This window comes from Semicossyphus pulcher, unplaced genomic scaffold (genome assembly GCF_022749685.1).
Source record: "Semicossyphus pulcher isolate SPU_LCO1_2020_fin unplaced genomic scaffold, fSemPul1.0.p SCAF_4, whole genome shotgun sequence".
NCBI lineage: Eukaryota > Metazoa > Chordata > Actinopteri > Labriformes > Labridae > Semicossyphus > Semicossyphus pulcher.
Genome location: NW_027211715.1, coordinates 32,719,885 through 32,732,041, shown reverse-complemented (window position 1 = coordinate 32,732,041; position 12,157 = coordinate 32,719,885). Strand labels below are relative to the sequence as shown.

Genomic DNA, 12,157 nt, shown 5'->3' with positions numbered 1-12,157 from the left:
TTTTATTTGGGAATTCGGGAACGAGTCCAGAATATTTTCAGGCAGATTTGGGGAAAGTTTTATGGTTGATTTCTTTTTGTTTTGGGTTAGGGATTAAAGGAATTTACTCCTGTCTGTCGAGCACAGACTGCTCTCTCTCCAGGTTTCTTTATTAACACGTCCAGCTGACGTGGGTTGCTATGGATACAGTGCAGCATCCTCACAGAGGGTGAAAGGTGTGTTAGGTTGTAATAACGACCAGAGGAGTCTCACAGAGCCTGGGTTCAGAGGTCAGGGTGGGGTCAGCCGGTGTTGCCTCAGTTCGGTCTGTTCTGTAATTAGCTGGATGAGCAGAGCGGCAGCAGATGTGACAGACCGCTGAGAGGAGAATCAGTCGTGGGAAACGGAGAGAGACGGAGCGCGGCTGCTTTCTGGGAATCGTCCCGAGAGGGAGAATGTGACAGGGACTGTGGGAATGTTTGAGCAACCCCGCTGCCCTCGGTGCATCCTCCTCAGTTTGTGTTTGTGTTCTTCAGACAACAACAACTTTAATGATGGTTTATTTCCATTTTCTGAGTGTCTGTCAGTCAGCGAGGAGGAGTTTAGGTCCACAACATCACTAAACCTTCTCTGTGCTGTTGACCTTTAACCCCAAAGAGTTCAAGTTAAGTGTCAATGGCCTGTTTGTGGTGTATCAGATGCACCCTGGGGGGTATCAGACGGCACTCAAACATCATAATAAAGATTGTGGGTTGAGTTGAGGCTGTTTAGGAGCGCTGGTTTAGCTCAGCAGTTAAATTTCGCGTCCCATGTACAGAGGCGATGGTCCTCGATGCAGCGGCCCCATTCCGACTCCCACCCTCAGCGCTTTGCCGTGGGTCATCCCTACTCTCTCTTCCCCCGTTTCCGACACTATCCACTGTCCTCTTTCTTCTGATGTAAATCATAATCTCCAAACTTGTGCATCTATGTTGCAGCGCAGGATTATACGCAGAAAGTTGTGTCAAATACAAAGACGGGCAATAAATAAAGTGCACTATTTAGTCAGCCGTGATTTTGGACCGTATGCTCGGCAGGTTGTTGTAAATAAAAACAGCTACATATTCTCTCTTTCTTTGCTGAAACGTTTTCTCTTGAAAAACAAACAGCATTTTTTTATTTGCTTTCTCTCACTAAGAGGTCAGATCCTGCAAAGATCTTCTCTTTGGAGATCTTCTCTGCAGGATGCGGACTCTCACTCCGTGTGTTGCTTCACTTTCGTCTGATCTTTAGTCTTGCTAACTTAACATTTACCTTAAACAGCGAGAAATAAAAATAAATTGATTGAAAAAATGTGAATTACACACTTGCAATTATAAAAACATAACAATCAGCTAGACTTACATTGGCATTATGCAATACATAAGGCATAACAGTGATACTGCTGTCACACTTTCTGCAGATAAACAGTGGAAGACATATTGAGATCCTTAATGAGGTAAAAGGTATTTTTAATGCTGCAGCTGCACAAAAAAGAGTTTAACTTAACCACAGCATTACATCCTGTTGTATAACACCAGGGTAACAAGTAACTTCAGCCATTAAACAGTAACTGGAGTAAAAAGTACCAAAAAAAAGTGCAAAACTTCTCTGGAAAAGTAAAACTGAAAAGTATATTTCTTTGACTTTGTTCTACGAGTGTAATTAAACTCGTCGATATAGATCATAGAAAACAAGATGAGCAGAAAGACAGACAGACAATGGAGCTTAATGAGTCCCAGCAGCTGCCTGCACATTCACACCGATGGACATCTGATACACCGTACAAAATGTTGGCACTGTAGAAATGTGTGTGTGAAACATGCAGCCGTGGGAGAATCATAACCCAGGACGATAGTAGGGAGGAAGTATTAGAATATTTAATAAAAGTGCTAATAAAAAGTCGACAATGTAAACACTCCATTAAAAATATTTAAAAGGTCACAAAAGGAGCGAAACTTCGGGAAATGAAGCGGATCAAATTCCTTAACGAACGAGTGATTAATTAGCCTGGGAATCTGGAGACTCTTGGGGATTATCAGTGAAATGTGGAACACTTCATGCTCGTTATTAAATTATAAAGATATTAAAGGTATGTGATACTCCTCTTCCACTGGGTTATATGACTATTCAGGCGTATGTATTATGTTTTAATGTCGGCATGAACAAGTAAACAGTCGGGAAAGCTAATGTCCAAATGCTGCAGAGTATTCTATTACAGAAAACTGTGACCATGTGTTTTATATGTAAAATATCAGTTTAAGAAGTAAAAAACAAATTATATACTATAAATATATTTCTTATAAATGTAGTACTAGGTACTTTTATCCCTGAAAAGACCTGTAGAAGAAGAATAAAGAGGCACAACCTGCAGATGTTTTGTGGTTACCCTGAAAACTGTAACATAGTCTTATATACATCATTATATGCTTACTATATTCCTCTATATATGTGTGTGTGTGTGTGTGTGTGTACGTGTTGCATCATTCAGCATTCTTCAGATTCACGAACAACACCAGTGATTATATAATCCACTTGAGACGACGCAGCTCGTCCAAAACGCTCGCAGACAAAGCCGCTGGTTGAGTCCAAATTCCTCCATCTCCGAGAGCCTGAATGAAGGGAAGGAGCGGAAAGAGAGGAGGGGGGAGGGAGGGAGGGCAGTGGGGGGCGGCCGGCCCGAACAAGGAGCTCTTTATAATGATTGACTCTTTACACGGTGACTCATGGTACTTCACAGGCCTGTCTGTGGCCCGAGGAGGCCTGTCCTCGTGTTTGCTGAATGACACACTGTGCTGTCAGAATGTCAGGCCTCCAGCAGCACGACACGCGGAGGAAGTATTCACACTGTTTACTCAAATAAAAGTACCTATAGCACATTGTTTGACTCTGTTATGTGTAAAAGAGCTGCTTTAAAATGTAGGGAGGGTTAGAACATTTACAGAAGTTAGCTTAAGCAGGGTCAAACAGCTGGCTCGGCTCTGTCCCAACATTTCAACGTACGCCTACATTTAAATAAGATATCAGATTACTACATCATACCCTGTTTTTTTTAATCCATACACTAACAAAAATGCGACCTGTTAGAGATGTCAGCACATTTTTAAACTAGCCTACAAGCTAATTATTTCCCTCCTCTTCCAGGCTCCACCTGCAACTATTTGACTTCAGGTCTTTTATTTTGAAAAACAAAGTGAAATATTAAGAAGAGCAGCAAATGATTGGAAAATAAAAACATTCACCTCACATGATGACTCACATTTTGAATGTGATTTCTGACTCAGGAAATACCTCCGTGATGCCTTTGAGATGACACATACACTACTACACCGCATCATGAGATGTGAATGATGCAGACAGATGAAATAGGAAACTGAGGTTGTTAAATTACTACTTTGATATCTTGCTGAAACAAGCCGACTTTACATGAGACACAGTGAAAGGAAAGCGTCTGCTAACCCCACGAGAAAACTGACTGGTTAACTTTTCTAGAACTTTTGAAACAGAGTTGTTGTTGATGCGGATCACTCCTCGTTATTTCTAAATCCACAGTTAAATACAAGAAATTCTTTTTAATAGTTTAACCTTATTTAACAATGAAAAACCTCAGAGAGCTGAAACATCTTTTTAAAGAGAGTCCTGGCTAAAATCAGCAGCTGTAAAAATCAATCCAAATTCAGCTAACTTTCTTGCCGGATGTTTTTTCCCATTGCCCAGACTTGACTGTGAATATAACACGTTACAGAAACATTTTAATGCCAGTTAAGCAAATAAGAAACTTCATCCTCAACCAAAAAGACCAGTTATCTGCATGTTAGAATTTGTGCGTACTTACCCTTTAACAAGTCTCGCTTATTTTTTCCCAACCTAACGTAGACATTAATCTGTGTCTTGCAAACTTTGCTTCTTTTCCACTTTACATGAGACACACAGTAAAAGTATCGGGACACTTTTTTATGGGAAGAAAATCAGAGATTGTGAGAAATATGACTTTTATGAGAAATCACTGCAAAAAAAGTTCTCTGAAGTGGTGGAGATAAGTCGAGTTTCTGCCCTGCTGTGCACGTTAACGGTTCTATAACCCAAACAATAGAGTCCCAACGTCTGCAAACACAATCAGTAACAATAGGCAGTTATTACAGTTTATGGAGCTGTGTCCTTTGATTCTTATAGCACACCTGGTTGGTTAATGATGAATCTGCAGTAAAAGAGGATCTGCTGTGTTTGTCTTTGTCAGATTCCCGGAGTTTCCTGGACATGAACCACGCCGGCGGCTCCTCAGAGGGAGAGCTCTTCAGATCCGACGTGTCGGTCACTCCTGCTTCCTGTCAAAGGATCTTCGGCTCCATGTGCTCGGTGTCATCAGACAGCGCCCTCCCACACACAGACAGGTACACACATACCTCACATAAATGCTAAGCTTTATTATATACTTTATTATCATTCTATATGCTGTGCCTAAAGAATCAGCTTCACTTTTTCCCTCTTTGGAGAGAAGCCGTCAAAGTAAAAGTTCATGGTTTATGGCCATAATAAAAGTTCCAACACTTCCAGGTGTCTCTGTGTTCTTTCTCTTTATCTTTAACGATTAACGCTGATAATGTTCCCACGCAATCACTGGCTGGACGCTCAGTCCTCATGCCTCATGATCAGACCTCATGTACAAGTAAAGAAATGTTTCCAGTAGCTCTGATGGAGGCACACTTTGTCTGCGCGGTGTAATTAAAGATCGAGGCTTTTGTCTAAATTAGAGGGACAACAGAAGAATGAGTGTTCTCTCCGTCAAGTACAACTCTGTCCCAAACTACAGCTTAGCTTTTAGGTTAATGAGGATGTGTTCCTACTTGTTTAAGTCACTCTGTACTGCAAGGGATTTGATTGGCATCAAACAAATTCCCAAACAAATCATGCTCCATTTTTTATTCATAAATACGCAGGCTTACTCCCAAATGAATGCATCCTCTTGTGCATATTTCTGCTCATTCAGATAAAGCCCTAGGACCCACAGCCATCTTGACTTCAGGCTTTGGACACATGCCCAGTTTGCTCTGTCAAATAGAAATCAGCTTTAATGTTCTGCAGCTAAAAGGGAAACAGCTTCACGGCTCCATGAGTGAAACATCAGAGCTTTGATTTGCAGTGAAACGACTGTTGCAACACTTTGTCATCTGAACATCAACTTACAGGAAATACTTTGCACTGCATCTTCATTACTAAATGAGGCTTCTTCTTCATGTGAGGAAGTTAATCCTGTTTGGTTTTTATTATTCTTTATTTGAATGTTTTTTAACTTCCTTGTTGCACATTGTTGTTCATTATTTGGACTCTTCTCTTTCCCCCTTTAATCCTCCCTCTCTCTCCTGCAGCTCCACTCCTCCTCCTGTGTGGCACGACCAGACTCCAAACTCTCTGAACTCCCCGTACCCCCCGCAGCCCTCCCCTCCTCTCTCCCTCAGCACCCCCAATGCTCACAGCTCTCCCCGGGGGGCCCTGAGAGGCCTGGGAGGAGGGCCGGGGGTCCTCAGGGAGGCTGACAGCATGGACTTGTCTTCCTTGTTGCTGTTGGGGAACGGCGGTCTGGAGCACAGCCTGCTGGAGGCCATGGAGGGCCTCGGGGGTCTGAACCTCGGGGGAGACGGGGGTCTTCCTCCCATCCTGCCTGAGAAGAGGAGAGGGGGTGAGCTGGGCTCCTGCTCCCCTTCTGTAAGCGGGTATTCCAGCCCTCACAGCGGCAGCAGTCTCAGCATCCCATTCTCGTCCCCCATGACCCCTGACCCCCTCAGAGGACTGAGTGGGGCCCAGTCCCCCGGAGCAGGTAACCTGTCCCTGAGAGTGCCATGTATGTGACTCAATACGTACATACTCTGCTTGATAGATAAATAATAATACACCATCATTTGAGTGAACTGAGCCTTTAACAAGTCTCTCACTTGTTTCTTTCTCTGCTGCCTTTTCACCAAACCAGCCTGAAACCTAACGTAGACTTCAATCTGTGTCTTGCAGACTTTGGCAGTAAGCAGGACACTGTGAAGTTTGTTCAGGACACTTCCAAGTTCTGGTACAAGCCCGACATTTCCAGAGACCAGGGTAAATATTGGTGTTGGACCGCCGAGCCGAACGTTCACTTCTAAGCAGATAATACGGCCTTGTGCAAATGTTTGCTCCTCATACAGCATGAACACGATGATTCTAACTTTAGCCTCTCTCTGTGTTTCCTCTCTCTGACCTGCTGAGCAGCCATCGCCGTGCTGAAGGACAAAGAGCCCGGCTCCTTCATCGTCAGAGACAGTCATTCTTTTCGAGGGGCGTACGGACTGGCCATGAAGGTGGCCACGCCGCCTCCGTCTGTGCTACAGCAGAGTAAGAAAGGTAGGCAGAACAGACACAGTGTTCTGCATGTTCTCTTTTATGGATTGGATCTCTGCTTTTGGAAGTCCTGCAACTATTGCATCTTACAGAAACTGTTTTCATTTCACATTCATGTCTGTTTCTTACATAAACAGACTTTTTGGTAATTGTCAAAGTTTCAAAAAGTTTAACAACCAACCTCACATTTAGAAGTTAAGCAGTTTGTGCACTTGAAGCGTCTACATTCAGAACATTTCAAGAACATTTAAAGCAAACTTTTGAAATGATGCAAAAAAAGAAATTACCCGTATTTCCATGGACCGCTTTAGAGACCAAAAGTTTTGTCAGAAGTTTGCAGTTTAGACTTGTTTGTTTGTAATGAGCAAAATAAATCATGTCAGATAGTATTTATCGTGTGAACTCGACTGATCAGCAGTTCAGATCATATTCTGCAGCTGTGTTTCCGTTTTCCATCAAGTGCAGAAACTAGTTTTGGAGGAAGTCAAACTCAAGCGTTTAAAACGTCTATGCAAGGGCAGAGTTTGATGTTTCCATACCGCTGCAAATTTGGAAAACCAAGTCATGAGGTTTTAAATGTTATTTCTGAAGTATGAACTGAAGCAAATGTGCTGAAGTGTTCTCTCTGTCTGTGCAGCAGGAGATCTGTCCAATGAGCTGGTGAGACACTTCCTGATAGAGTGCACGCAGAAAGGAGTGCGTCTGAAGGGCTGCCCCAACGAGCCATACTTCGGTGAGAATGCTGAAGCTTTAACGAGATAACTTCTTTCATTCATATTTAACTCGAAAGACATTTTAGTGAGTCACATGAAGTCTTGCATAAATATTCATCTGATGGACTGATCTGCTTCTGAATTGTTCTGGAGGAAGAGCAAAGTAATCAAACATCAGTGCTAACAGTAACATGCCAGTGCTCCTCATAAAACACAGTTAAACTGAGCTGTCGTGCCATCAGCACGTAAAGTCCAGTGATCAGTTTGCTTAATAATTCACCAGGGTGGACCCACTTAAAACATTATAGTTTAGCATCCTCTCACTATAAAGTGTTTCCTCTGTCGCCCTCTACTGGTCTCTATGATGAGGTGCAGCTGGCTCCAGTAACTCAATGAGGCTGATGTGTTTTAATTTGCCCACAGGAAGTCTGACAGCGCTGGTGTGTCAGCACTCCATCACTCCTCTGGCTCTGCCCTGCAAACTCATCCTGCCAGACAGAGGTACACGTCTGTATTATGTCCTCACATAAAGGTGTAACTGTAAGCATGAATATACTTAAAAATGTCATCATCTGGTTTCAGCACCAAACCTCAGGTCGCTCTCGGCATCATGACTAGTCCACATCACACCTGAGGTTTCACCCTGGTGCCTTTTTTCTGTTTATATAAAATATTAGCTTCTGTCGGTTCTGAAGACTCTCAGCAGCAGATTTAACTTTGTGATTGTGTGTGTGTATGTGCGTGCTGAGCACTAAGGCACTGTTTGCATGCAGCAGGACAGTGCACAAAGTAAGAGCTTGTGTGTGTCTCCGTGTGTGTGTGCGTACAGACCCGGTGGAGGAGCTGAATGACTCGTCTGCACAGACCGCAACGAACTCAGCAGCTGAGCTCCTCAAACAGGGAGCAGGTACAGAACAGACGCCTCACATGTACACAACATCTTTTTGTTAATTATCTACACACACGCTGCATCAGTTATAACATTAATGAATTTTATATCAGCTACAAAATAAGCACAACAGCTCAGTTTGTGTGTGTGTGTGTGTGTGTGCAGCGTGTAACGTGTGGTACCTGGGCTCTGTGGCTCTGGAGTCTCTGACCGGACACCAGGCGGTCCAGAAGGCGACCACGCTGACGCTCTCCATGGACCCCCCGCCCGCCTCCACCGTCGTCCACTTCAAGGTGTCGGCACAGGGGATCACGCTCACGGACAACCAGAGGAAGTGAGTGTTACTGCATGTACAGCACAAACACACACAGATACAGGTGTGATGCTCCAGGGGGGGGAATGTAAGAGCAACGGTCTGAGAGCAAAGATGAGAGAATATCTTATGTGCCTCTGTTTGTTCCTGCAGGTTGTTCTTCAGAAGACACTACGCCGTCAACACCGTCATCTTCTGTTCTCTGGACCCTCAGGGCAGGAAGTGAGGAGCAATTTATTGTCTTTATTCAAATATATTCCAAAAGAAAGCACATTCCTGCTAATGTGGTGTTTTAGTTAAAGATAAATAAAAGATAGACTCACTTGCTGATTATTTGAGGGTCACTCTTTTAAAGAAAGGTGGTGATTTATTTGCTACTTTCTAACTGTACCTTTAAATGACCTGTTGGCTGAAGAACAGAAATCTTTTGTTGGAAGGATGGCATAAAAGTCAGATTAACATTGAACCAAGGAATAAGGGCTGAAATAAGTATTCAGTATTAGTTTTATAAGACAAAGAAAAACACTGGTGTAAAGCTAAAAAACAGAAGGGATTTACACAGTGAAAAGTAAAGTATCACGTCATGCTGATTATAAAGGATGATTACAGAACTGACTACAACTGGGAAGACCTGCATGTGATGAGTCACCTTCCTGCTTTGAACAGATTTCAACAAAACCAAAGAAAACTTTAAAATGTAAAACAGTCAATGTGAGCAGAGTTATCACACTGAGTCAGACACATTTCTATAAGTGATATATAAAACAAATGTTTGCTTGTTTTTGTGATTTGCTTTGCCGGGCTGTCAAAGCACTTTGTAAACTCTTGTTTTTTAAGGTGCTGTATAAATAAAGTTATTATTATTATTATGATGCTTAACTTTAATCTGTTATTCTTCTCTAAACAGATGGACAAGAGACAGTGTTTCTACTGCAAAGTAAGTCTGTTTTTATTCTCTCATCAATGAGTCTTCCTCCTCCCTCTCCAGCCTGTTATCAGGCATCATGTTGACATTTCTTCACGGTTAAGTACTAAAAAACATTCTGTCTAGGAGGTTGCAAAGTTGCGTTCCCATGAAGTCACACAAATGCAACCAATTGCTTCAACTTTTGCGCAATTTTGTCCAAACACTCTTTTCCCCTTGAGCCTGAAGTCATTTACATCACCAGAGGGCGTCTTTTCTTTTTTTTCAAATAGTCTTTGTACAGTGAGGTAGTAATCCTCCTCTCTCCTATTAATTGTTTTATGCTGCTGCAGGAGCTGAGATAAAGAACAGCGTAAATGTCATAAATAACGTGTAGATTCTCCCTTGCACATATGGATGTGCATTGATTGTGCACATGCAGTGAAACAGGTGTCATTCCGTTTGTACACATCTTATTTGGAGTCCTGACACTGAAATCGACCTAAAGTGATGTCAGAAGACAAACAGCTCGCTCAGCCAGTAGACGGCATTACTGGAGTTTCTCTCAGTTGCTCACAGAGGATGTGTGACGTGTTAAACAGAAGAAAAAGCATCAAAACATTCCAACTTTCATTGCAACTTTTTCAAAAAGCTGCAGCAAAATCTGACATTTGAAGCCGCAACAATCACAGAAAATGCTGTGAAATCCTGGAGGGACTGAAAAAAGTTTGATTCCATAAGTTGCATCCTCTCAGGGGTTGCAGAAGGAAAGAAATAACATGCTAACATTAGATGCAATAAGAGCCTCCATTATGTAACGAGAATAATAAATATAACTTTCAGAGAAAGAATCAAACGTTCAGCTCCCAGGATCTCAAGAGCAAAGTCTTGTTTAGAAGACCTTAAACTTATTTTACATCCAAAATACAATGTCCAACAATCGCAGTTGAAAGGTGCCTGTTTAAAAGATTTGAATATACTGCTGTTAATGTATATAAAACCCCGTTTTTCTGCGTCTGTTTTCTTCTGTAGGATATTTGGATTTGTCGCCAGGAAATCCCAGAGTGACACTGATAACATGTGCCACCTGTTTGCTGAGCACGACCCCGAGCAGCCGGCGAGCGCCATCGTCAACTTTGTCTCAAAAGTCATGATTGGGTCACATAAGAAGTGAGAAAGAGACTCGCTGCGGAGTGGACCGGGGATCAACCCGAACAACAACCAAGAACCACAAACCCACACACTCCAGCACCTGCTCCTGTCGTTGCTCCATCCTGCAGAATAAACTATTCCGTACGGACTGCAGTGCAGGATGCCGCCACCAGAGGGAGCCGAGACTGTCATGTATAAAGTTAAACTGTTCACCAGGAGGCTGCAGCTACTTTGAGATGTACGGTTGGAGAGTATGTAAAAAATGTGTATAAATCAAAGACATTTATCCGCAGAGGAACTCGTGTAAAAATTACATTTTGTCACATTTTGACGACTTTATTTGACATTTATCTCCAAATATACTGTATGACACTGACTTGCTTTTTCACAGCTGTCATATTTAACACAAACATTGTGATTAAACTTGGAGGACACACAGATATTCTGCACATAAACATATGTTGTGTAATTCTGAAGCTCTTTCTTTAAGGTAAGAATGTGTAAATCATCGCTTCTGTGTCCCGTTTTAACACGTGTAAAAGAAAGAAAGAACCAGTCTGTCACATGACAGAGCCCGTGACGTGGTCGCCTTGTACTTAAGACGGATGTATTGTGTTGTGTTTATAGTATTTATCCCTTTTTACAGATGTGTTTTGTCCTTGTCATATATTTTTGTATATTAACACATACTGTACATGAGGATTAAAGGTTGTGTACTTCAACTCATGCTGGGGGGATATGTATGTATTTTACACATGAGCTGCCCTTGTATACTTGTATACTTATAAAGATGTCCATTTCTTTTACATTAACAGTAACACAGATTTATGTTCAGCTGTTGTGCCTTGAAACAGTCTTTCTATAATCAGAGATCAAATACAGTGAAAGTTTTCGTCCATCTGTAGTTTCTCTCCGCTTCATTAAAGTCATAATACTTTGCAGATTTGTAAATGAACACTGACAGCTCATTAAATATAACAGTAATGATAATTATAGAAGGAATATAGTGTTTATTAGCACGTCTGTCACATCAAATCAGTCAGACACACCTGTCAAACTGCTATCGATGCTCATGCTACGATGCTGTTTGCTCAAATTACAGGAAATGCATTGTTAGCAACTTTGCTAGCAACGGCTAATGTGGCTACAGAAATCCTCAAGTGTTCCCCGCTGTGTTTAAACTTGATTTTCCACCTTGTCAACTCGATTCCAGTTTGACTTCCGACTTATGAGGCAGCTTTACTACGTGAAATGAGTGGTGCACGGTGGTGCAGTGGTTAGCGCTGTCACCTCACAAACTAGAAGGTTCTTAGTTCGAACCCCGGTTGAGACATAGTGGGCCTGTCTGTGTGGAGTCATGATGTTCTCTCTGTGCATGCGTGGGTTCCCTCCGGCTTCCTCCCACAGTCCAAAGCTCATTAGGATCACTGGTGACTCTAAATTGTCCGGAAGTGTGAATGTGAGCGTGAAAGGTTGTCTGTCTCTGTGTGTCCGCCCTGTGATTGACTGCTGATCAGTCCTGGTGTAACCCCGCCTCTCGCCCAATGACAGCTGGGATAGGCTCCAGCCCCCCTGCGACCCTGAACAGGAGAAGCGGTGTAGACAATGGATGGATGAGTTCATGATTTGGGGTGAACTCGCCCTTTAAAGTCAAAAGTTGTAGTTCTCATTTTTGCCAATAGATGGCAGTAACCAGCCACCACATTTCACATTACATGTTGAATTTAAGTTTGCATGCGTTGAGCACTCACTAGAATGCACAGAAGTTAAAGGTGTTTCACAAATATTCAGTTTCTGCAGGTAAAGTTTTAGATTTTGAGCTT

The 12,157-nt window shown here is 42.4% G+C and overlaps 1 protein-coding gene across 2 annotated transcripts in view; it reads left to right on the top strand.

The window, feature by feature from the left end:
- The window catches only part of LOC138607492 (tensin-3-like), a 50,908-nt gene extending 39,613 nt beyond the window's left edge, over positions 1 to 11,295 (top strand). Inside the window, exons 17-27 of one of the 2 annotated variants that reach the window (XM_069680114.1) lie at positions 4,235 to 4,388; positions 5,364 to 5,812; positions 6,001 to 6,084; positions 6,235 to 6,366; positions 7,004 to 7,096; positions 7,500 to 7,577; positions 7,906 to 7,983; positions 8,131 to 8,299; positions 8,432 to 8,500; positions 9,186 to 9,215; positions 10,215 to 11,295. In XM_069680114.1, the coding sequence (XP_069536215.1) occupies positions 4,235 to 4,388; positions 5,364 to 5,812; positions 6,001 to 6,084; positions 6,235 to 6,366; positions 7,004 to 7,096; positions 7,500 to 7,577; positions 7,906 to 7,983; positions 8,131 to 8,299; positions 8,432 to 8,500; positions 9,186 to 9,215; positions 10,215 to 10,356 (1,478 nt within the window). In that variant the 3' untranslated portion in view covers positions 10,357 to 11,295. Of the gene's footprint in view, positions 1 to 4,234; positions 4,389 to 5,363; positions 5,813 to 6,000; positions 6,085 to 6,234; positions 6,367 to 7,000; positions 7,097 to 7,499; positions 7,578 to 7,905; positions 7,984 to 8,130; positions 8,300 to 8,431; positions 8,501 to 9,185; positions 9,216 to 10,214 lie in introns of both variants that reach the window. The other variant, XM_069680113.1, reaches the window with a different exon arrangement.
- The last annotated feature ends 862 nt before the right edge of the window (positions 11,296 to 12,157 follow it).